The 25,668-nt window shown below is 41.2% G+C and overlaps 1 protein-coding gene, 1 long non-coding RNA gene and 1 pseudogene across 13 annotated transcripts in view; 2 read left to right on the forward strand and 1 right to left on the reverse strand.

The window, feature by feature from the left end:
- The window catches only part of ZNF337 (zinc finger protein 337), a 36,611-nt gene extending 32,803 nt beyond the window's left edge, over positions 1 to 3,808 (forward strand). For all 11 annotated transcript variants that reach the window (XM_065522642.1, XM_074004581.1, XM_065522643.1 and 8 more), the window contains one exon: positions 991 to 3,808. In XM_065522642.1, coding sequence (XP_065378714.1) covers positions 991 to 2,996 — 2,006 coding nt within the window. In that variant the 3' untranslated portion in view covers positions 2,997 to 3,808. The remainder of the gene's footprint in view (positions 1 to 990) is intronic.
- The window catches only part of LOC135965585 (uncharacterized), a 28,432-nt gene that overhangs the window by 1,493 nt on the left and 1,271 nt on the right, over positions 1 to 25,668 (reverse strand). For both annotated transcript variants that reach the window (XR_010578531.1, XR_010578530.2), the window contains exons 2-3: positions 17,550 to 17,654; positions 16,872 to 16,970 (exon numbers count right to left, since the gene is read on the reverse strand). This is a non-coding gene — a long non-coding RNA (uncharacterized lncRNA). The remainder of the gene's footprint in view (positions 1 to 16,871; positions 16,971 to 17,549; positions 17,655 to 25,668) is intronic.
- On the forward strand, positions 3,621 to 14,319 carry LOC135965584 (mediator of RNA polymerase II transcription subunit 28 pseudogene; annotated as a pseudogene).

Below are 25,668 nucleotides of genomic sequence, written 5' to 3' on the forward strand. Positions count from 1 at the left end.
ATGTAATGGGAGTACATGTTAGGATTTTATTTAACTCATAAGTGAGGTTACTGGCAGAATGACAAAGCTGGTTCAGTGCAGGTATGAGAAGATGGGGTGTATGTGGGTAGTGCCAAAATAACACCATTGTAAGTTACCCTGTAACTTTACAGAATCAGCAAACTTAACTCTCATTATCTGAGTGATCAGAAAAATTAGAAATTATACAGATGATGTAGGAAAGCTCATGTAATCATATATCCGACAAGTTTTGGAGTACTTTTCCTGGACAACATGGCGAAATCCCCTCTCTACAAAAAATACAAAAATTAGCCAGGCAGTGACACCTATGGCTTGACTACAGGCAGGCACCTGGAGTTCAGCTATTCGGGAAGTTAAGGTGAGAGGATCGTGTAAGCCTGGGAGGTCGAGGCTGCAGTGAACCATGATCATGCCACTGTACTCCAGCCTGGGCAACAGAGTGAGACCCTGTCTCAAAAAAACAGAAGTATTTATCATAATGGGATTTTGAATTATATCAAATCCTTTTCTGTATCTGTTGAGATGATCATATGTCTTTTGGTCCTTCACTCTGTTGATGTGATGTATCACAAGTATTGATTTGTGTATGTTGAATCATGATTGCATACCTGGGATAAATCTCATTTGGTCATGGTGTATTATCTTTTCTGTGTTACTGGATTGGGTTTGCTAGTATTTTGTTGAGGATTTTTCCATTTAGCGTCATCAGGGATATTGGCCTGTAGTTCTCTGTTTTTGTTGTGTTCTTGTCTGTTTTTGGTATCAGGATAATGCTGGTCTTGTAGAATGAGTTAGGAAGAATTCCTCCCCGCCCCGCTTCAGGTTTTTGGAATAGTTTGAGAAGAATTGATGTTTGTTGTTCTTTATGAGTTTACTAGAATTAAGCAGTAAAGCAATTGGGTCCTAGGTTTTTCTTTGATAGAAGACTTTTCATTACTGATTCAGTCTCATTGTTGGTCTGTTCTCCAGGAATATATGCAGAACATGTCCTGCGGCCCAAGAATCTTGGACTTGCACATCAGAGGCAACAGCAACTACAATTTTCTGATCAAAGCTTCCAGAGTGACACAGCTGAAGGTCAAGAGAAAGAAAAAAGCTCTAAGCCCATGGCATTTTCCAGCCCACCCCTAAGACATGCAGTAAGCTCAAGGAGGAGGAACAGCGTAGTGGAAATAGAGTCTAGTCAAGGCCAGAGGGAAAATCCTACAGAAATAGACAAAGTATTGAAAGGAATAGAAAATTCAAGATGGGGAGCATTCAGGTGTGCAGAGCGTGGGCAAGACTTAAGCCAGAAGACGATAGTAATCATACACAAAAAAGCACATTCCAGGCAGAAACTTTTTACATGCAGGGAGTGTCACCAGGGCTTTAGAAATGAGTCAGCATTGCTCTTGCACCAGAAGACACACACAGGAGAGAAGTCCTATGTATGCAGTGAGTGTGGGCGAGGCTTCAGCCTCAAGGCAAATCTCCTCAGACACCAGAGGACACACTCAGGAGAGAAGCCTTTTCTGTGCAAGGTGTGTGGACGAGGCTACACCAGTAAGTCATACCTCACTGTGCATGAGAGAACACACACAGGAGAGAAGCCTTATGAATGCCAGGAGTGTGGGCGAAGGTTTAATGATAAGTCCTCATACAACAAGCACTTGAAGGCACATTCAGGGGAGAAGCCTTTTGTGTGCAAGGAGTGTGGGCGAGGCTATACTAATAAGTCATACTTCGTTGTGCACAAGAGAATACACTCAGGAGAGAAGCCTTACAGATGCCAGGAGTGTGGCCGAGGCTTTAGCAATAAGTCACACCTCATCACACACCAGAGGACACACTCAGGGGAGAAGCCCTTCGCGTGCAGGCAGTGTGAGCAAAGTTTTAGCGTGAAAGGAAGTCTCCTCAGACACCAGAGAACACACTCAGGGGAGAAGCCTTTTGTGTGCAAGGATTGTGAGCGAAGCTTTAGCCAAAAGTCAACTCTCATCTACCACCAGAGAACACACTCAGGGGAGAAACCTTTCGTTTGTAGAGAATGTGGGCAAGGGTTTATTCAGAAGTCAACTCTCGTGAAACATCAGATCACACACTCAGAGGAGAAGCCTTTTGTGTGCAAGGACTGTGGACGAGGCTTTATCCAAAAGTCAACCTTCACATTACACCAGAGGACACACTCAGAGGAGAAGCCTTATGGATGTCGGGAGTGTGGGCGAAGGTTTCGGGATAAGTCCTCGTATAACAAGCACCTGAGGGCACACTTGGGAGAGAAACGTTTTTTCTGCAGGGATTGTGGGCGAGGCTTTACCTTGAAGCCAAATCTCACCATACATCAGAGGACACACTCAGGAGAGAAACCCTTCATGTGCAAGCAGTGTGAGAAAAGTTTTAGTTTGAAGGCAAATCTTCTTAGACATCAGTGGACACACTCAGGGGAAAGGCCATTTAATTGCAAGGATTGTGGGCGAGGCTTCATCCTAAAGTCAACTCTCCTCTTCCACCAGAAGACACACTCAGGGGAGAAGCCTTTCATCTGTAGTGAATGTGGGCAAGGATTTATCTGGAAGTCAAACCTTGTGAAACACCAGCTTGCACATTCTGGCAAGCAGCCTTTTGTATGCAAGGAGTGTGGGCGAGGCTTCAACTGGAAGGGAAATCTCCTCACACACCAGAGGACACACTCAGGGGAGAAGCCCTTCGTGTGTAATGTGTGTGGACAAGGCTTCAGCTGGAAGAGAAGTCTCACCAGACACCACTGGCGGATACACTCAAAGGAGAAGCCTTTTGTGTGCCAGGAGTGTAAGCGAGGCTATACCAGTAAGTCAGACCTCACTGTGCATGAAAGAATACACACAGGAGAGAGGCCTTATGAATGCCAAGAGTGTGGACGAAAGTTTAGCAATAAGTCATACTACAGTAAGCACTTAAAGAGACACTTACGTGAGAAGGGTTTTTGTACAGGGAGTGTGGGTGAGGCTTCATCTTGAAGCCATATCTCACCAGCCATCAGAGGACACACACAGGAGAGTAACTTTGCTTTGTTACAAGCTTCAGTTGAGGCTGCATAACTTGTTTGTGAAGATATAACAAAGGCAGACAGAATCCAGAGGGCCACAGAGAACCTGAATTCAACCCATGTGTCCCCAAGAGATTCAGAGAAAAGAGGTCAATGTTTAAGGAACAGAGATGCCAGTTGAGGGGAGGGCATTATCTGGGCTATTGGGGAAATATGGTCTCTTTCCTACTGAGCACATGTTCTTGTATTTGTGCCAGGCTGTGCTTTCTAAGGACTGCTCTTAGCCAGTGACTGCAGAGCAGGGATACCAAGGGAGGTCTGTTACTGAGAATCTCCCCAACCTCCTTGGACTGCAGGCAATCTAGGACACCTCCACCAAAACTCTTCTTGCACTTTCCTTCCCTCTGGCTGCCCTCCCAGCCTTCCTTGGTTTGAATGTCCTTAATTTATGTTGAAACGCTACATAAACTGTTAACTGTTGAAACAGTGTGACAGTATTAGGAAGTGGGACCTTTGGGAAGTGATTAAGTCAAGTCATGAAGATAGAGTTTTTGTGAATGGGATCAGGTGCCCTTATGAAAAGGCTTGATAGAGGGAGTTTGTCCTGTGGCCCTTCTATTTTCTGCTCTGTGAGGACACAATGCTCCTCCCTTCCAAAAGATGCAGCATGAAGGCATCATCTTAGAAACAGACATGAGCCCTCAACAGACAATTGAACCTACTGATATTTTGATGATGAACTTCGCCTCCAGAACTCTGGGAAAATAAAGTCCTCTTTATACATTTCCTAGCCAGTGGTATTTTGTTATAACAGCTCAAATAGACTAAGTAACTGCTCCCCTCATCATTCTCTCACAATCATATCTTGAAATAAAATCTCTGTACATGCAGTCCCATCTTGGTCTTTGCAGAGAACTCCCTCCAACACAGTGATACCAAGAACAGTCTGACAAAACAGGTGGTAAAATAGGGATCTGGGGACCACTCACCTGCCTGGCAGGAGTAAAGCAGGTTGGCTAGTGGGGCACAGGTAGGTGGTTAGCTGCAAAATATTTCACAGGTGATTTCCTGAGAAAATGCTTCAATGATAGAGAATGCTGTGGCATGTGTGATGATGCAGGCCTTGGAAAATGTAGGGAAAGTGCCTACAAAGAGCGGAGTAGACTGATTATCGCTGATCTGCATTACCACCTGCAGAAGGACCTTGAGAAATTGAAGACGTCATTCAGCCATTAGCAAACAGTGGTTAAGTAAACCAGGACTCCTTGGTGAGTGCTTACAAGGCCTTTATCTTCTTGGATAGAAGGCAGAATCATTGCCCAAATATGTGGGCTGAAGGCCTTGTGGCAGAGCTCTACAGATGTTGGAATGCTTAGCCAATGCATGTCTATTTTGTAGAGGTCAGACCCTTTGTGAGGAAAATCTGGGATCCTGAAAAATGATACAGGAACATCTCCATGGATGCCCAAGATTGCCTCTGCCATGCTCCCAGCCACAGACCATCTGAGTGTGTAGAAATGGCCCATCCTTCCTTATGAATAGCATTTCCACCATTCATTACCACAGAACCTTCACAATTAAGGCCAGCTTAATGCACATGTGCCCTACATAGCTGTACACAACCCCTGTCCAGCACAGGGAAAATACATGCAATATGCCTATCCTTTTGTAAACGGTATTTGTGATGCTTGCCCTTCAACTTCCATAACTTTCCTCATACTCATTTTGAGTTTCACTATACATTGTGGGTTCACCAGAATTCTGTGCTTCTCTTCCATATTAAACACATTTACATCTGAGTAATCAGGGACACTGACAGCCCCAAGAGACACCACTGTCCATTTGGACCCAGAATTTGATTTGAATTCAGAAGACAACATCTTAGCATAAACAGCCAAGGAACCTGGTCAACGCATTTCCTGCTCAAGTTCCTTTTGAGCAGGAAAATGATCACACAGATGGGATTGGAAACATAAGGCAACTCATAGCTACTTTTTCCCTGTTTCTTACTCAACATGAAGTTAGTGCACTGGTAGAATGTGCATATGGAGAAGTGAAGTAAAACAGTTGAATTAGAGATTAGACACAGTGGTTCATGCCTATAATCCCAACATTTTCTGATGCCAAGTTGAGTGGATCGCTTGAGTGCAGGAGTTCAAGACCAGCCTGGCTAAAGTGGCAAAATCCCATCTCTACAAAAAACTAGCCAGGTGTGGTGGCACATGCCTGTAGTCCAAGCTACTTGGGAAGCTTAGATGGGAGGATCACCTGAGGCTGGGAAGTTGAGGCTGCAGTGAGCTGTGACCACACCACTGCACTCAAGTCTGGGCAACAGAGTGAGACCTTGTCTAAAAAAAGCAAAAAAAAAAAAAACAAAAAAAGGTTGAATTAGTTTCTGCAACATTTCTAACATTCTAAAAAAAAAACACACATCCTAATAGGAGCAACAAAGTAGAAACTGTCATTTCACTGATTGTGCTGATTAAATGGGCAATGCACAATATAATGATGAACAGGAAAGCTCGACAAATACATATGCACACACACACACACACACATATATATAATATAATTATATAAACACATAATTATATTTGGGATTACACTTGTAACCCCAGCACTTTGGGAGGCCGAGGCAAGTGGATCACGAGGTCAGGAGATCAAGACCATCCTGGCTAACACGGTGAAACCTAGTCTCTACTAAAAATACAAAAAATTAGCCAGGTGTGGTGGCGGGTGCCTGTAGTCCCAGCTACTTGGGAAGCTGAGGCAGGAGAATGGTGTGAACCCGGGAGGCAGAGCTTGCAGTGAGCCAAGATCGCGCCACTGCACTCCAGCCTGGGTGACAGAGCGAGACTCCATCTAAAAAAAAAAAATTGCCAAGAACTACCCAGCATGTATCAGCAGAAAGTTGAGTCCCTAATATGACAGTATTCCTCAAGAAAATAAACTATTTACCTGGGCACAAACTGACTACATCAGCCACCTGCCAGCCTCTAAAAAACAGTGATTCAGCCTCACAGGGATAAATACCTGGATTTATTCCAAACATGGATTTGCCTTTCTAGTGCTGTAAGGCTCAGCCAGCACTATTACTCATGCCTGATCCAAAGACATGAAATACCAAGTAATATAACATCCAACCCAGGAGATTCACTTCATAGCAAAAATGCTATCGGAGTGTAAGAGTAGATAACAACTCTAAATATATATGTATCCAACAACAGAGCACTCAGATACATAAAGCAAATACTATAAAAAAATAAAGATTCCAAGACAATAACTATTGAGAACTTCACTCCACTGTCAGCATTGGATCATCTAAACAGAAAAATCAACAAACATTGGATTTAAACTGCACTTTAGACCAAATGGACCTAACAGATATTTCAGAATCTTTTATCCAACAGCTGTAGAACACACATTCTTCTCATCAGCACCTGGAACATTCTCCAGGGTAAACATAATACATTAGGCCACAAAACAAGTCTCAACATTTTTTTTTTTTTTAAAGACAGGGTCTCGCTCTGTCATCCAGGCAGGAGTGCAGTGCTGTTATCATAGCTCACTGCAGCCTTGAACTCTTGAGCTCAAATGATCCCCTCTTCAGCCTCCCAAGTAATAAGGACTACAGGTGCACACCACAATGCCTAGTTAATTTTCAACGTTTTGTAGAGACAGTGTCTCACTATGTTGCCCAGTCTTGTCTCAAACTCTGGGCCTCAAACAATCCTCCCACTTGAGGAGCTTCAGATTCCCAAAACACCAGGATTATAGGCGTGAGCCACCAAGCCTGGCCTCAACAAATTTTTAAAAATTGAGGCCTGTAATCCCAGAACTTTGGGACGCTGAGGCGGGCAGATCACAAGGTCAGGAGTTCAAGACCGTCCTGGCTAATATGGTGAAACCCCGTCTCTAGTAAAAATACAAAAAATTAGCTGGGCGTGGTGGTGGGCACCTGTAGTCCCAGCTACTCAGGAGGCTGAGGCAGGAGAATGGCATGAACCCACGAGGTGGAGCTTGCAGTGAGCCAAGATCCGCCACTGCACTCCAGTGTGGGCGATAGAGTGAGACTCCATCTCAAAAAAAAAAAAAAAAAAATTTAAATCACATCTAGTATCTTCTCAGGCAAAAATGGAATAAAACTACGTATCAATAACAAGAGGAACTTTAGAAACTACAAATACATGGAAATTAACATATTCCTGAATGATGGTCAATGAAGAAATTAAGAAGGAAATAAAAACATTTCTTCAAGTAAAAAATGTTGGAAACACACATCTCAAAACCTATGGGATACAACAAAAGCATTGCCATGAGGGAAATTTGTAACAATTAATAACTAGAGTCAAAAAGCAGAAAGACTTCAAATAACCTAATGAGACACCTCAAGGAAAGAAAAACCAAACCCCAAATTAGTAAAAGGAAGACAGAATAAAGATCAGAGCAGAATAAAACAAAATAGAGACAAAATCTACAAGGAAACAATCACAGGGAAAGTTGTGTGGTTTTTTTGTTTGTTTGATTTTTTTTTAAGATAAAATCAATAAACCAGTAGCCGGACTAACCAACAATACAAAGAGGAAGCTCAAATAAATAAAATTAGAAATGAAAAAGAAAACATTACAACTGATTCCACAAAAATGCAAAGGATCATTAGAGACTCTTATAAGCAACTACACACTAACAAAGTGGAAAACCTAGAGGAAACGAATAAATTCCTAGATGCATTTTATATAACAAGATTGAATCATAAAGAAATACAGGCTATTCAAGACATGGTGGCTCCACTAGGTGATATGTTCTCTTAGCAGCTACCAGGGATCCCACCACCCACACTGGAGCTCCGGGGCCAGGCTTCACTTCTTCAGGCAGCACCAGATACTCTGAGACCTTCTAACAGTACCGGGTGAATGAGTTGGAGTCATCTTTCAAGGCTTGCTTAGCTTCTCTGGTGAGTGAGGACTATGTCAATGGCATTGATCAGGAAAACATTTAAACTGGTGTTGATCAGTATATCTAGGAGTTTCTGGATATTGCAACACAGGCAGAATGTTTTCCTACAGAAAACGATTGCAATTATTTGTCCAGACACCAGAGCAAGTTACCAAAGAGGATGTCTCAGAACTAAGGAATGAATTACAACAGAAACACTGTCCAGAAGCACTTGACAAAGCTGAGGCATTGGCAACAGGGGCTGAAGGGCATCAAATGTGCAGCACAGAACACCAGCCAGCAGCCCTCAGGGCTCCTCCGTGTACCTCAAGCAGGCATCTGCCAACATCCCTGCACCCCAGAAGCTGACCTGAGCACAAAGTTCAAGGCCATCAGCCCAAGATTGGGCTGGTGTCTGAGGCCGCCCTGTGCAGACAGTTTGCCACAAATCCCTTCTCGTGAACTTGGGATTTTGAATGAAGGAGTTAGTTTTATGCTCCCACCTAAATTTTTTTCACTATTTTTATAAGCTGTTAATGTCTTAAGTACTTTACAAAATGCCCAGAGCTTGAGTAAACCAAATTCTTTTACTCTTTAGCACAGTTAAGACTGTCAGTGTGGTGACACTTATAGATTCTGTGTTTTTATGTTTGTATGACTTTTCATTTTTTTGTGTGTATTTCCTATTATTTGATCTGAGGGGAAAAAAATTGCAATAGCCTGAGAATCAGGGGATTAGGATTTTGGTTGTAGGCCTTTTATGATAATTACCCTTCAGTGGTAGTATAGAAAAATATGTAAATTTGCTGTTTCAAGACTTCAGAATACTTCAGAAGAGGAATCTAATTCAACCATGTTTGTAATGCTTCCAAAGCTCTTAGAATGGGGATTTTTTGTGTGAATAGGTCAGAATAGGATTAAGGTTTCCTGGGTTAGGGTAGTCACATTACAGTAGGATCCTTAGGTTGAGGCTGACTTTTATTCAGGGTAAGGTTATATTTTGTGTGGTGTTGGTTTACTTTTTTTTTTTTTTTATAGGGAGGGACATAGTAGGATCAGTGATATGCTAAATTTTGTCATGTTCTGCAATAAGGAATCCATTTAAGTAATGGGGCAGACCCTGTTCTCAGTAACATGGCAGTTGGGGCATAGGTGAAGTATGAGAGGCTAAAGCTTGCTCTGATTATCTTTTTTTTGTTTTCAGTTTTGTTTGCTTATATTGTTTTTATTTTACATTTTGGGAAGAGAGAGATTTTCCATTAAGGAAGATTTTTGCTGTGGATTTGATTCCAAGGGACTGGGGTCTCAGGGTGGAGGTGGGCTTGCGGGTGCGATCCTTGGCTACTTAACCTCCACCAAGAGCATGCGGCGCCTCTGCCTTTGGGAAGATATTTTGCTCTCTCGTTCGTTCCACAGGCCACCTCAGATACTCTGTTGAATTGCTGTTAAGAAATACAAGCATTGTTTCAGGCTCTCATTGCGTGAGGTTTTCCAGTGTTTTATGCAGTCTTTTATTAGATTACATCTTTTTACTCAGAACAAATGCTTCACTGTCATCTGAGCAGGGAGTACTCCTGTGGCTCAGTGTTTGGCTCACTTTGTTTTCTCCAGCCTTGAAGGTCCCTCCCACACACACTGACATCCATTCATCTCTTGATCTGACCTAGATGCCACCTGGTCCCTAAAGCCTCCCAGCACCTTTTCTGCTGCATCCCTAGGGCACAGGACTTTTATCTCTTCTATCATCCTTTTTAGGTTCTCCCTTGTGGGTTAGTCATTTGTATCTGTCTCCCTGCCCATCACTAATTGTACACCCATAAATATTAGACATTATTCCCTTTGAATATACCAGGACCATATGTTATTTATCCTTATAAATGATAGCTATTACTCTGTTTTGTCTGTGTATATACAGTATCTGGCATTGAACCTGTGATTAATTGCCTGAGACCAATGAATCCCCTCTGTTAGAATGTATAGTTTAAACAAAGCTTTTAAAACCCACATTATATTACCTCAAGGTTGTTAGCCTAGTCATCTAATGGTGATTCAAAACTCTGATTAGCAGCTTTAGATTTCTTGATTAAAGACCTAAATAAACTAAGTTTTAGGCTTTTTTTTTTTTTTTGAGACGGAGTCTCACTCTGTTGCCGAGGCTGGAGTGCGATGGCGCGATCTTGGCTCATTGCAACCTCCGTCCCTCCAGGTTTAAGCAATTCTCTGCCTCAGCCTCCAGAGTAGCTGGGATGACAGGCACGTGCCACCACGCCTGGCTAATTTTTTGTATTTTCAGTAGAGACGGGGTTTCACCATCTTGGCCAGGCTGATCTTGAAATCCTGACCTTGTGATCCACCCAACTTGGCCTCCCAAAGTGCTGGGATTACAGGCATGAGCCAACGCACTCGGCCTTTCTTTATTTATTTATTTATTTATTTTTTTTGAGACAGAGTCTCACACGGTTGCCAGGGCTGGAGTGCAATGATGCCATCTCGGCTCATTGCAATCTCAGCCTCCCAGGTTCAAGCAATTCTGCCTCAACCTCCTGAGTATCTGGGATTACAGGTGCCTGCCACTATGCCCAGCTAATTTTTTTTTTTTTTTTTTGTATTTTTTAGTAGAGATGGGGTTTCACTGTGTTGGCCAGGCTGGTCTCAAACTCCTGACCGTGATCTGCCCATCTCAGCCTCCCAAAGTGTTGGGATTACAGGCCTGAGCCATCGCACCTGGCCAGTTTTAGGCATTCTTTAAAAGGGGTTTTTAGTGAAAAGATTGGAAACTATTCTATTTAGTGCTCAGTGAAAATATTTTGAATTAATGTATATACCAGTTATTGCCATTTCCCTATTTAATTCAGAAGTTTTTTAAAATAAATAGCAATTTTTCAATCTTGAAAAAAGAAAAGGCATACAAAACCTGAACAGACTAATAAGTAACGAGATTGAATCCATAATAAAAAGTCTCCCAAGAGTGAAAAATCTAGGACCAGATGGCATTGCTGCTACATTCAACTTCAAAAGAACAACTAACATTAATTCTCAAATTATTCCAAAAACATGAAGAGGCAGAAATTATTTCAAACTTAATCTATGAGACCAGCATTACTCTGATACAAAGGAAACAACAGCCAAAAAGTCCCTTATGAACATACAGTAAAAATCTTCAAGAGTACTAGCAAACTGAACCTAGCAACACATCAAAAAGATACCATGATCAATGGGCTCTACCTCAGGGATGCAAAAGAGGTTGAACATATGCAAATCAATAAATGTGATATATCACATCAACAGATTGAAAGACAAAAACTATGATCTTCTCAATGGATGCAGGAAAAGCATTTGATATAAGTTAACATTCCGTCCTGATAAAAACTGTCAACAAATTAGGCATAGAAAAAACATACCTCAACATAATATAGGCCACATATTACAAACCCACAGCTAACATCATAATGAATAGGGGAAAGCTGAAAGTCTTTCCTCTAAGAACTGAAACATGAATCAAATGCCTACTTTCACCTCTCTTATTAACATAGTAGTGGAAGTCTTAGAATCAAGCAAGATAAAGAAATAGGCATCCAAATTGGAAAACAGAAAGGCAAATTATACCTTTTTACAGACAAGATGATCATTCTAAAGCCTTCACCAAAAAACTTAGAATAAACAAATTCAATAAAGTGACAAAAAAAAAAAAGGCAAGATGTGGTGAAAAGGCAATTCTTATACACTGCTGCTGGGAATGTAAATTAGTACAGCCATTATGGAAAATGATACGGAGGTTCTTTTTAAAACTACAAATCGAACTGCCATACAATGAAGCAATCCTACAACTTGGTATCTATTCAAAGGAAAGGAAATCAGGCGGGGTGTGATGGCTCAAGCCTATAATCCCAGCACTTTGGGAGGCCGAGGTAGGTGGATCACAAGGTCAAGAGATCAAGACCATCCTGGTCAACATGGTGAAACCCCGTCTCTACTAAAAATACAAAAATTAGCTGGGTGTGGTGGTGCGTGCCTGTAGTCCCAGCTGCTCAGGAGGCTGAGGCAGGAGAATCGCTTGAACTTGGGAGGCGGAGGTTGCAGGAAGCCAAGATTACACCATTGCACTCCAGCCTGGGCGACAGAGTGAGACTCTGTCTCAAAAAAAAAAAATTTAAAGAAAGAGGGATGTTTAGAACACACCAGAAAGTCCAAGTCATGAACAGTCTGTGTAAGTCACAATAAGAAGATTTATTTCCCAAAAAAAGAAAAAAAGAAAGAGGCCAGGCAAGTGGCTCATGTCTGTAATCCCAGCACTTCGGGAGGCCAAGGTGGGCAGATCACCTGAGGTCAGGAGTTGGAGACCAGTCTGGCCAACATGGCAAAACCCTGTCTCTAATAAACATACAAAAATTAGCCAGGCATGGTGGTGCACACCTGTCATCCCACCTTTTCGGGAGGCTGAGGCAGGAGAATCACTTGAACCTGGGAGGCAGATGTTGCAGTTGCAGTGAGCTGAGATCACATCACTGCACTTCAGCCCAGGCGACAGAATGAGACTCTGTCAAAAAAAAAAAAAAAAAAAAAAAAAAACTTTTATATGATCAAGTTGTCTATAATTAAAAGGAAATTATAGTGATCTTTCTAGAGATTGGGCTTGATGCAAAAAACAACACTTATATATTAAATAATTGCTTCGAACAATGAAATTTTCCTAAGGGATTGATTTACTCTTAATAGATTATAATATATTTTAATTTTTTTAACCCAAAGTTCAACTTTTATTGCACCTCACCATTTTTTTGTTTTCTCTCCCTTCTGAAATAGTAATGCCCTCCTTCAACTCATTTTCAGCTCATATATGTTTTTTTCAAGTTCTCTTTGTTGAGGTCTGATGCTAACAATATTTTCTTAAGGTCTAAACAAAATGTTTTCTTCCAACGTAATATTCAGTGCAGTGAGGAAGGTGTTTTCTTTTGCCTTTTGGTAACTGGCCTAACAGATTTTACGATTTATTGAAACAATTCCTATGCCATTATTACTAAGTTTTGCTTTGCTTAGGAAAAAACTGAGATTAAAACAACTTTTTAAATTAAATTTATTACATCCATATATCTTTCTGTATGTGCTTTTACAGTCCTTGTGACATTGATTTATAAGGCCTTGACTCCTGGGTCTAAAAAGGACACCAAGTCCCACTAAATCTTAAAAACTGACAGCAATTAAAGCCTCATCTTCAGGCCTGGTAAAAGATGCCAATCAAAATAAACTACATTTCAAACTACAGAAATGAAAGCTATTCAACTCCTCAAGACCAAGAGACTATCAAGGAAGAGGTGGGCATGTGAGATTGTATGGGCTGATTTTGAGAGATAAAATAGTTCAGTTTCTTTAATGTCAAAGACACACAAATGTAATAAAGGTTATAAATGGTATAAAAAGCTTATGGAAGTTATATCTTATGGTTAACATTAAAATTTTATAGATTGTTTATAAAATTTTGAAAAACAAATCTAATTGGCTTCATCCTGTTTTTATTAGGGCTTATTTGGAAAATTAAGTCTCCTCTCTGAAAGAATGAAGGTTTTCACCCTTTTTTGAAATCTTTATGTTATCACTTCAGTTAAATGAATAACATATTTTACAATGACCTGTAATCTCATTTTGTAATATTGAGTGTTTAAACCTTTGATATTTGACAAACTTTCCAAAGTGAAATTATAAATTATGTCTTTTTCTGACCTAATGAATCCTTTAAGGTATAAAGTTCCCTAAAGTCCAAAAATGACATATATGGGGTTTTTTTGGTACAAAAATTATACAGGAAACATTGTCAAATATGAAATGCTATTTGGTTTTCTTTGGGCTGCATTGTATAAATATATTATTGATGTGTTCCAAAATTATGAAAAAATCCTATAATTCTGATAGGACTTAGTGTACGTTATCAGTAATAATTATAATTATGTTAGTGTGTCACAGAGGTAACAAGTTTTCTTGTCAATTGCGTCTTTGACTACGACTGCTCTAAAATTTTTTGTCATCCGTGGACAATTGTTGTTTTGGTCCTCTTTAGAAGGTGGTTTTATAATCAGCTATAAAACTCTGAATAGGTGCTCCTCAATGCTAGTTTCTGATAACTTTGGAGGCTGTGACATCGGAATAGAGGAAAAACTTTCAGGACTCAGAGAGCTGAAATGCTCATGAATATCAAGCAAAACAAAAATTAACTGCATGGACTGAACTAATAGAAGACTGAAGTAATCTTTTTGACTTTTTACTTAAAATGTTGCTGATCCTTTGTTCTGTTTTTTCAGTCAAAGAAACCTTTCTTTTGAGCTATTGACAGCTTTTAACAATTAAGTATACACCTATGAACAAAATCTGGAACATATTTGTTTCTCTCTACCTGATTTCTCCAGAATTTGGAAGTTATTTGTGAATATTCTTAACTTATTGGCAATATAGCTATTGCATATGCAGAGTAAGAATCTGTTTTCATTTGTAACAGGACACAATTTGAGAATCTGGTTATTTTACCAAGGCTTTGACTTGAATGGTATACTTTCCTTTAAGGAATCAAACTTGACATACAGAGCCAATAAAAGCTCCTTGAGAAAACTGGCCCACACCTCATCTACACAGTCCCTGCACAGGGCTCCTGACCTGTAGTAAGTAGAGACTGTCATTTTCTGACAGGCTCAGGGCCCCAAGTTATTTTAAAGCCTCAAGAGGAGAATTCACACAATTCATGAGTATTTGATGGTACAAATCCATGGCTGTGCTTGGCTTTAAAAAGTCTTATCTGAGATTCCTTCTATGAAAAAAGTTCCATCAAAGCCAATTTTAAAAACCTATTGAAAAAATCATTATTCTTGCTGCACTTTATACAAATAATCTGGCCAAATATAATAAGCCAAATTGGTCCTATCATGATTTGTCTTTAGTAAAAATGGGAAACTAGGAGAGAAAAATTATGTTTCAAAAACTATAGTACACCTGTTCTTAGATTCTAGTCTTGCTTGTTTTCAATTTTTATTATTTTCAACAGTTTGAACTGAATTCTAATTTTTCCTGGTTACTAGTCTCCAAAATAATGTTTTCAATACTTTTCTTCTTTCTTTTCCTTTTTTGCCACATTTTTCCTAATTTGAAATCACTGAAAACTAAGATGTGATTTCTTAAAGCCCTGCAAAATGAATCTGGACAACTTAATGTCAGAAGAAAGTAACAGCAACCTATTTACATACATAAGCCACTTTCATACCTGCCTACTGATGTACAGACTTCAGAGTAATGTGGTCTATATTGATTTTCCAGGATTGTTCTTTTGTTTGTTGTTGTTTTTCTCCCTTTTTCTCCCGGTTTTCTCTTCATAGAACATGAGAATTCTCAACCTGCTAAAAATGAGTTTTCTTAACTCAGGACCTGCACATCTAGGAGTAAACCATCCTACTCATGAATGATCAGAGAAAACCTGAGACCAGAGACTCACTTTATTCTAAAATGCTTTCTCCAAAATATTTTAAAAAAAGAAAAGGGGGGAAATGTGAAAGGAAAATAAATCTTAGAGACCCAAAAATCACTAAACTAAAGGGAAAAGGCAAGCTGAAAACTGTTTAGGGCAAGCTTGCCTCCCATTTGATTCAAAGTCATCCCTCTGCTCACTGAGATAAATGCATATCTGATTGCCTCCTTTGGAAAGGCTAATCAGAAACTCAAAAAAAATGCAACCATTTGTCTCTCACCTACCTGTGACCTGAAAGCACCCTCTGTGCTTGAGTGGTCCCACCTTTCCTGATGGAATCAATCAATGTATGTCTTACGTATATTGATTAATGTCTTATGTCTCCCTAAAATGTATAAAACTGGCCAGGTGTGGTGGCTTATGCCTGTAATCCCAGACTTTGGGAGGTTGAGGCAGGTGGATCACAAGGTCAGGAGTTCAAGATCAGCCTGGTAAAGATAGTGAAACCCTGTCTCTACTAAAGTTACAAAAATTAGCCGGGCAAGTGGCGGGAGCCTGTAATCCAAGCTACTTGGGAGGCTGAGGCAGAGAACTGCTTGAACCTGGGAGGCAGAGGTTGTGGTGAACCAAGATTGCACCACTGCACTCCAGCCTAGGCAACAGAGTGAGACTCTGTCTCAAAAAAAAAAAAAAAAAACCAGCTATGCCCCCACCACCTTGGGCACATGTCATCAGGACCTCCTGAGGCTGTATCACAGGCGCACATTTTCAACCTTTGCAAAATAAACTTTCTGAATTCACTGAGACCTGTCTCAGATTTTTGAGGTTGACACATGAAATCAGACATACCAGCGGAACAAAATAGAGCCCAGAACTAAACCAATACATTTATGGTCAATTGATTTTTGACAAAAGTGCCAAGAATACACAACAGGGAAAGGGCAGTCTCTTCAATACATGTTGCTGAGAAAACTGAATAACTACATACGGTAGAATGAAATCAGAACTTTGTCTCACACCATATCCAAACATCAACTCAAAATGTATTGCAAACTTAAATGTAAGACCTGAAACTAAAAAACTACTAAAAGAAAACTTAGGGGAAATGCTCCATGATATTGGCAAGGATTTTTTGGATATGACTCCAAAAGCACAGGTTACAAAAATATATAAATGGAATTACATCAAACTAAATAGCTTCTGCACAGGAAAGAAAGAAAAAAAAAATCAACAGAGTGAAGACACAACCAAAGGAATGGGAGAAAATATTTGTAAACCACATATCTGATAAGAGGTTAACATCCAAAGTATATAAGAAACTCAGGCTCATGCCTGTAAACCTAGCACTTTGGAAGGTTGAGGTGGGTGGATCACCTGAGGTCAGGAGTTCGAGACCAGCCAAGCTAACATGGTAAAATACCATCTCTACTAAAAATACAAAAATGAGTGGAGCAAGGTGACACACACCTGTAGTCCCAGCTATTTGGGAGGCTGAGGTACCAGAATCACTTGAACTCTGGAGGTGGAGGTTCTCAGTGAGGTGCCATTATGCCACTGCACTCCAGCCTGGGTGAGAGAGAGAGAGAAAAAAAAAGAATATGACAAATAGCAGTTTCAGTATGGGAAAGACATATACTTTCTTATACTTCTGCCATTGTCCACTGCATGATTTATTCACATATTTTGGAGTATAGGGAAGGCAGGATTCTGCAATTCTGAATAATGGAAACTGTGGCCAAGTATATAAAGCCCAGGTAGCAGTTATTAGGTATTCTGATAATACTTTGACGACCTTGTTTGTCAGCTGGTATTAACTTGAATGTGTTCTTGTTTAGTTATTATTCAATTGGTGTCTTCTTATTTTCACTTCTGACTTCAACAAATACCTGGAAACTTATTCTGTATTTGGCACAGATCTATGCTGTGGAAGAACAATAAATATAGTAGTGCTCTCAAAAACTTGCAATAAATGGGCCAGGTGCAGTGGTTCATGCCTGTAATACTAGCACTTTGGGAGGCCAAGGCAGGCGGATAACTTGAGATCAGGAGTTGAGACCACCCTGGCCTACATGGTGAAACCCCATCTCTACTAAAAATACAAAAATTAGCCAGGTGTGGTGGTGGGTGCTTGTAATCTCAACTAACCTTGAGGCTGAGGCAGAAGAATCACTTGTGACTGGGAGGTGGAAGTTGCAGTGAACCAAGATGGCGCCAACACACTTCAGCTCGGGCAACAGAGCCAGACACCATCTAAAAGAAAAGAAAAAAACCTGCAATAAATGCAGGATGATAGATGCAGGCTGGTAATTTGGGGATACTGTTGAGAACTAAAGAAATAAAGTGCTTGGGATCATAGGATATAAAAAATACTTCATGGAGAAAGTGGGCCTCAAGAATGGCTGTGACTAGACCAGTAATTAAGGAAGCAGGGGCCTCCACATTTTATCCTCCTGCACTCACTCTTAAGTAATAAGGGGACAGAAAAGGAGGGGCATGAAAGGAAGTCTTTTTTTATCCTACTTCTAGGGAAACTGCCCCAAGAAAACTTTGGTCAGCAGCTTCTATAAATCATTGTGAATCTCATGATCCATAACATGCAAAAGAAACTCCTCTGTTTACATTTTTAAGTCTCATAGTATTCCATCTTGCAGATACACCAAATTTTATTTTGTGGTCCCTGGAGCACCCAAGGGTGGTTTCCATTTCCACCCTTTTGAATTTACAGTGCTGCAGGAAATGCTCTAGTATCTGTATCCTGTAAAAGTTGTGAAAGTATTTCCAAGGGTAAATTTCTAGCAGTGGGAATGATTGTTCAAGGGATAGATTATGCCAAATTATTCTCAAAGGAGGCTGCACCAATTTATATTCCCTCCACCAGTACACAATGGCCTGTTTTCCTACCTGGTCACCAGCTCTGACTGTCAAACATTAAACTTTTGCTTATCTCATATATGTAGGTGGTATCTTCTTATAGTTTGGATTTGCATTTCTTAAAATGTGAGTATGACTGACCACCTTTCCGGGACTAATTGGCTGTATTTACTTTTCTATCCTCTGGCCAAGCTAAGTGTTAAGAATCCAGGGAAGATATAATTTTGAGTCATCAGCATATACATACAGATGGTATTTAAAGTCATAAAAGTGAATGAGATCCCCAAAGGAGTGAGTATAATTAAGCAGCCCTGAGGGAACTCCTATATCAGAAAGTCAGGGAAATGGGAGGAACCAGAAAAGAGACTATGAAGAGTAGTCAGTGAGCCGGGGAGAAAATGAAGGAAGTGTGATGTCCCAAAAGCCAAGTAAAGAAAGTTTATCAGCTGGGCACAGTGGCTCATGCCTGTAATCCCAGCACTTTGAGAGGCCAAGGTGGGTGGATCACTAGAGGTCAGGAGTTCGAGACCAGCCTAGGAAACATAGTGAAACCCCGTCTCTACTAAAAATACAAAAATTAGCTGGGCATGGTGGCACTCGCCTGTAACCCCAGCTTCTCAGGAGGCTGAGGCAGGAAAATCGCTTGGACCCAGGAGGCAGAGGTTGCAGTGAGCCAGGATTGGACCACCGCATTGCAGTCTGGGCAACAGGCAACAGAGTGAGGCTCCGTCTCAAAAAGAAAAACAGAAAGAGAAAAAAAACAGTTTATCTAGGAGAAAGCAGTGACTGGCTAGTTCAAATGCTACTGATAGGACAAATAAGAATAGGCCAGGAAATGGCAATTGAAGAGCAAGGTGAAGGTCATTGGTGGCCTGACAAGAGTAGTTTCAGTGGAGCGGTGTCGGTGAAATGCTAAGTGGAGTGGATTCAAAGGGTGGGAGAACTTTGAAGATGCAAAACCAAGGAGGAAAGAATTGCTGAAAGATGTCCCTCAGTGAGGATGGGATCCAGCGAACAAGAGAAAGGGCTGGTGGTAGCTGGGTAGATGTGGGAGCCTAAGATTCTCTTCTGGTTGCTTCTGTTTCATCCCTATCAACCTGGCAATGCCCTAATCTGAGAAAACTTTAAACCAGAAGGCACACTTGCTCTTGAGGCCGTTCAGTTGTAATAAACTTGCACAGGAGAGGTAGGTGGGAAGGGCCAGGGAACTTCCCCTAAGGTAGGAGACAGGCTCAATGCTGGGCATCAGCATCTGCACGACAATGGTGCCATTCTGCAGACGGAAGAATGCAGGAGAAACATCACTACAGTTTCATTTCCATTCCTTCCTAGATTAAGTCTCACAGTCACAAATCTTTTTTCTTTTTTCTTTTTTCTTTTTTTTCTTTTTTTTTTTTTAGGCAGGGTCTCATTGTCGCCGAGGCTAAAGTGCAGAGGCAGGACCACAGCTCACTGTAGCCTCAACCTCCTCAGCTCAAGCTATTCTCCCACCTCAGCCTCCCGAGCAGATGGGACCACAGGCACACACCACTACACTCAGCTAATTTTCAAATTTTTTGTAGATATGGGGTCTCACCATGTTGCCCAGCCTGGTCTCAAACTGCTAGCCTAAAGCAATCCGACTGCCTCAGCCTCCCAAAGTGCTGAGGTTATAGGCATGAGCCATTGAAAACAGTGACTTACAAATCTTCTATTTGGACTTTGTTTCCTGCAAATTTGAAGCTGTCCTCTAACTACTAGTGTTAATCTATCAAAATGGCAGTTTAAGTACTGTACTTAGCAAACTGAGCTCCATTTGGAATGAGTCTGTACATCTCACCTCCTTAAAATGCTACAGGAAGAATCATTCATCCACAAATATTAACTGTAACATTCTAAAGTTTCCAGACATTTAATTTAGAAGGAATTAAAGCTGTCAGGCAGGGTGTGGTGGCTAATGCCTGTAATCCAAGCACTTTGGGAGGCTGAGGCAAGAGGATTGTTTGAGCCTGTGAGTTTAGCCTGGGCAATATAGGGAGACCTCCTGTCTACAAAAAAAGAAGGCAAGAAATAACCAAGATCAGAGCAAAACTGAAGGAGACAGAGACACAAAAAAAACTTCAAAAAAATCAATGAATCCAGGAGCTGGTTTTTTGAAAAGATCAACAAAATTGATAGACCACTAGCAAGACTAATAAGAGAAGAATCAAATAGATGCAATAAAAAATGATAAAGGGGATATCACCACCGATCCCACAGAAATACAAACTACCATCAGAGAATGCTATAAGCACCTCTATGCAAATAAACTAGAAAATCTACAAGAAATGGATAAATTCCTGGACACATACACCCTCCAAAGACTAAACCAGGAAGAAGTTGAATCCCTGAATAGACCAATAACAGGCTCTGAAATTGAGGCAATAAATAATGGCCTACCAACCAAAAAAAGTCCAGGATCAGATGGATTTACAGCCAAATTCTACCAGAGGTAAAAAGAGGAGCTGTTACCATTCCTTCTGAAACTATTCCAATCAATAGAAAAAGAGGGAATCCTCCCTAACTCATTTTATGAGGCCAGCATAATCCTGATACCAAAGCCTGGCAGAAACACAATAAAAAAAGAGAATTTTAGAACAATACCCCTGATGAACATCAATGCAAAAATCCTCACTGTAAAATACTGGCAAACTGAATCCGCCAGCATATCAAAAAGCTTATCCACCACAATCAAGTTGGCTTCATCCCTGGGATGCAAGGCTGGTTGAACAATCGCAAATCAATAAACGCAATCCATCACATAAACAGAAACAACGACAAAAAACACATGATAATCTCAATAGATGCAGAAAAGACCTTCAACAAAATTCAACAGTCCTTCATGCTAAAAACACTAAAAAAACTAGGGATTCATGGAACGTATCTCAAAATAATAAGAGCTATTTATGATGTTCTTATTATTTTATACAAACCCACAGCCAATATACTGAATGGGCAAAAACTGGAAACATTCCCTTTGAAAACCAGCACAAGACAAGGATGCCCTCTCTCACCACTCCTATTCAACATAGTGTTGGAAGTTCTGGCCAGGGCAATCGGGCAAGAGAAAGAAATAAAGGGTATTCAATCAGGAAAAGAGGAAGTCAAATTGTCCCTGTTTGCAGATGACATGATTGTGTATTTAGAAAATCCCATCGTCTCAGCCCAAAATCTCCTTAAGCTGATAGGCAACTTCAGCAAAGTCTACAAGCAGACTTCATTGATGTCACCGTAAACGATGAATGCTGTCACTCTTTTTTATATATAACAAGAAGATATGCTGCTGCATCCAGACCTCATTGTAGAAGCTGTCAGCCTCACTGAAATGGCATTGCATAAGCTATTTATAATGATATGAGGAAAAATACAAGGTTAAGAGATCTTTATCTGCTATCTATGGAAATGTGCTTCCACACAAAGGCGGTACATGAAATAACCTTCCGGATAACCCATGACACTGGGGGAACTGTAAAGTGAGATTAACTAGCAGACACAAATCTGCATTCAAATTATGTTTGTGCTCAACCCTGATGCCTTGGCCTCTTGAACACACAGTTGTTTTTCTAGCTTTCTCTATGTAAAATCCCACTCCGAATTTTACAGCACTCATTGGTGTGACAGATTCACAAGTGATCCAACAAAAAATTCATGCCTCACCTTCCAGAAGATAGAGGGGCTGCTGGGAACAGCTGTCCAGCCACAAATGACATCTCTCAGCCACCCTTGCCTTTGTTATGGCCAAACCATAGGCTACAAGCAGAGGAGAGGTGGTCATGTCCAAGCCAGGGTTTTTCAAAATCACGTGTGCTTCCCCAATGATCTCTCCAGGTTTCCAGTGCCCGGGAGGAAGAGGATTCCCAGGCTCTAGGAGATGGTAAAGCTATGACAAGAAAAACCCTGGGCCCTGCATCACCCCATGGAGAAATGACACCACCAACCCAGGACCAACCCACATCGCACTTTATATAAATGAGAAGTGAACTTGTATTTCACTGCCCAGCCAACTAAAATTTGCAGTGTGTTACAACAGTTAGTGTTATGTTTCCTAGTTGATATGGTTTGGCTCTGTGTCCCCACTCAAATTTCATGTCGAATTGTAATCTCCAGTGTTGGAGGAGGGGCCTGGTGGGAGATGATTGAATCATGGGGGCAGACATCCCCCTTGATGTTCTCAAGATAGAGTTCTCATAAGATCTGGTTGTTTGAAAGTGTGTAGCACCTCCCCTCCTCCTCTCTCCTGCCGGCCATATGAAGACGTGCTTGCTTTCCCTTCACCTTCCACCATGATTGCAATAAGTTTCCTGAGGCCTCCCCAAAAGCAGAAGCCTGTATAGGTCAAAGAACCATGAGCCAATTAAACCTTTTTTCTTTGTAAATTAAAAAAAAAAAAAATGTAATCCCAGCACTTTGGGAGGCCGAGACGGGCGGATCATGAGGTCAGGAGATCGAGACCATCCTGGCTAACCCAGTGAAACCCCGTCTCTACTAAAAAATACAAAAAAAAAAGCCGGGCGAGGTGGCGGGCGCCTGTAGTCCCAGCTACTCGGGAGGCTGAGGCAGGAGAATGGTGCAAACCCGGGAGGCGGAGCTTGCAGTGAGCTGAGATCCGGCCACTGTACTCCAGCCTGGGCGACAGCGCGAGACTCCGTCTCAAAAAAAAAAAAAAAAAATTAGCCAAGTGTGCTGCCACATGCTGGTGGGAGGACCACTTGAGCCCAGGAGACAGAGGTTGCAGTGAGCTGAGATTGAGCCACTGCCCTCCAGCCTGGGCAACAGAACAAGATCCTGTCTCAAATAATATTAATTTAAAAAATAAAGCTGGCTGGGTGCAGTGGCTCACGCCCGTAATCCCAACACTTTGGGAGGCCAAGGCAGGCAGATCAACTGAGGTCAGGGGTTCAAGACCAGCCTGGCCAACATGGCGAAACCCCATCTCTACTAAAAATATGAAAATTAGCCAGGCATGGTGGCATGTACCTTTAATCCCAGCTACTAGAGACCGGGGCAGGAGAATCGCTTGAAGCTGGGAACCAAGATCACGCCACTGCACTCCAGTCTGGGCAACAGAGTGAGACTCTGTCTCAATCAATCGATCAATCAATCAAGATGTCGGCCAGGCACAGAAGCTCACGCCCGTAATCCCAGAACTTTGGGAGGCGGAGGTGGGTGGATCACCTGAGGTCAGGAGTTTGAGACCAGCCTGGCCAATAGAGTGAAACCCCGTCTCTATTAAAAATACAAAATTAGCCAGGCATAGTGGTGCATGTCTGTAGTCCCAGCTACTTGGGAGGTTGAGGCAGGAGAATTGTCTGAACCCAGGAGGTGGAGGTTGCAGTGAGCTGAGATCACGCCATTGCCCTCCAGCCTGGGCGACAAGAGCGAAAATCCATCTCAAAAAAACAGTTAATAATAAAATAATAAAGCTGTCAGGTTTTACTGCATCTAGCCATTATTCAAGTAGCAAAGTTGCAAGGAGCTGAAGACCCATGGGACACGACCAACTCAGCATTCCTCTGGAGGCTATATGATCAAACAGCAAACTGTTCATCATGAATGCAGGATGTGGGCAAATTCACACTGCCCTGCCACCAAAAGGTTTGCTGAAGGACATCACCTCCTGGTGCCAGGCTCCTTGAAGTTATCTATTGAGAAATCTAGTGCCTATTGTCCAAAGGATGCAGTCTCGCAATCCTGCTATGAACCAAATGGCTATTACCTGACAACCAAGCCCTTTCTCGCTATCTCTTTTGACTAATACGGAGGGCTATGTAAAGCTCAGGCCCCTTGTCCACTGGAGGCAAGGTGCCCTCTGACCCCTTCTTCCAAATATACTTTTATCTCTTGTCTTTCATTCCCGTGTTCCCCTCTTTTGTTCAGTCCCCCTAGGTCCGTGCTGGTTATAGTAGAGCCTGGACAGGGACTGATAGCTGTAGCGTATCCTCTGTCCCTTTTCCTATCTATTGGGGAGGAGGCTTAGGTAAGACCTGTTTCCTCTTTGTTATTTTGGCCCAGTGATATTGGGGCTGAGGGAAGAGGAGGTGATAAGGCAGGTGACACTTTCTTCTCCTTCCTCTTTTTAGGATCTTCTGTGTGTAACTGTGCCAGGGCTGCTCAAATTAAAGCCTATAACATTAAAGACTTCATCAGGACCTGATGCCTTTGCGCCTGATGTTGTTTAAGGTTTCTCCCCACTTGTTCCCAGAGTTCTACATCTAGCATTCCTTCCTCTGGGAACCATGGGCTTTGTACTCCATTATTGACCACACTAGTTTTTAATTCCTTCAAAAACTTAAATTCTTGTGGAGTGTGTTTATGAATAACCTACTGTGGATTATTTGGATCAGGCCTTACCGAAAGAGGAAAAGCGCAAGATCCTAAGGGCTCTCCAGCTATGACAGCAGAGCGTAAAATTCTTTGTATTGGGATTTTTTTTCTACCACCGAAGGAGGCGGTACAGATGTTTCTGCAATTGGAGGAGGCGGTATAGACCAATTTTTATCCTCCCTCTCCTGTTTTTTATTTTCAATAGGTGCTGCGGGTGGGACAACAGATTCAGATTTTTATGAACAGCAACAGAATAGGGTGCTCTACACAAAGTTGGATAGGTCATGGAATGCCATTAGACAACTTGCCACAAAAAGAAATCTGTCAAACAATTCATCCCCTTAAAAGGATTATACAGACTGCTATGTCTCATCTAACCTTAGATTTGTGCCTAAATCAACAAACTCTGCATGCCAGTCAGAAAAAAAAAAAAAAAAAAAAAAAAACCTGCTCCAATCCTAACAGCTTCGTGTGCCTATAGTTTTATGTTAAATTGATTCTGACATTTCAGGCAATTAAAAGTCTAACTCCAATTAATGCATTCATAATTTTGGCTGATTGCTAATCTAAATGTCCACAATTGATAGGCTAGCCCTATACATCAACGAGGTAAGCACAGAAAGGAGTCATGGTTTTGAAGAATGCATATGGGTTTATTCTTCACCCCAGCAATGAGATGTCAACTGTGATTGTGCTCCATAAAATACAGAAACTGTAGGTAGTCTAATGCTGCAGAAGAAATTCCTATTAATATAAAGATAAACCAATTAATCTAACCTACTGAACATCAGTGATCTGTTAAGGAGTTCCACCAGCGAGGCGAGAGAGTGGCAATTTTTTTCTCTAAAGAGCTAAATAATGAATACTTTAGGATTTCCAGCCATGTGATCTCACTTGCAATTACTCTGCTTCCGTATGGCAAAAGCAGCTGCAGACGATACAGAAATGAATGAGTGTGCTGTGTTCTAATGCAACTATGGGCACTAAAATTTACTGATTTTCATGTGCAACAAAATACTGTTATTTTGATTTTTTTATCCATTTTTAAAAT

The sequence above is a fragment of the Macaca fascicularis genome, chromosome 10 (genome assembly GCF_037993035.2).
Source record: "Macaca fascicularis isolate 582-1 chromosome 10, T2T-MFA8v1.1".
Taxonomy (NCBI): domain Eukaryota; kingdom Metazoa; phylum Chordata; class Mammalia; order Primates; family Cercopithecidae; genus Macaca; species Macaca fascicularis.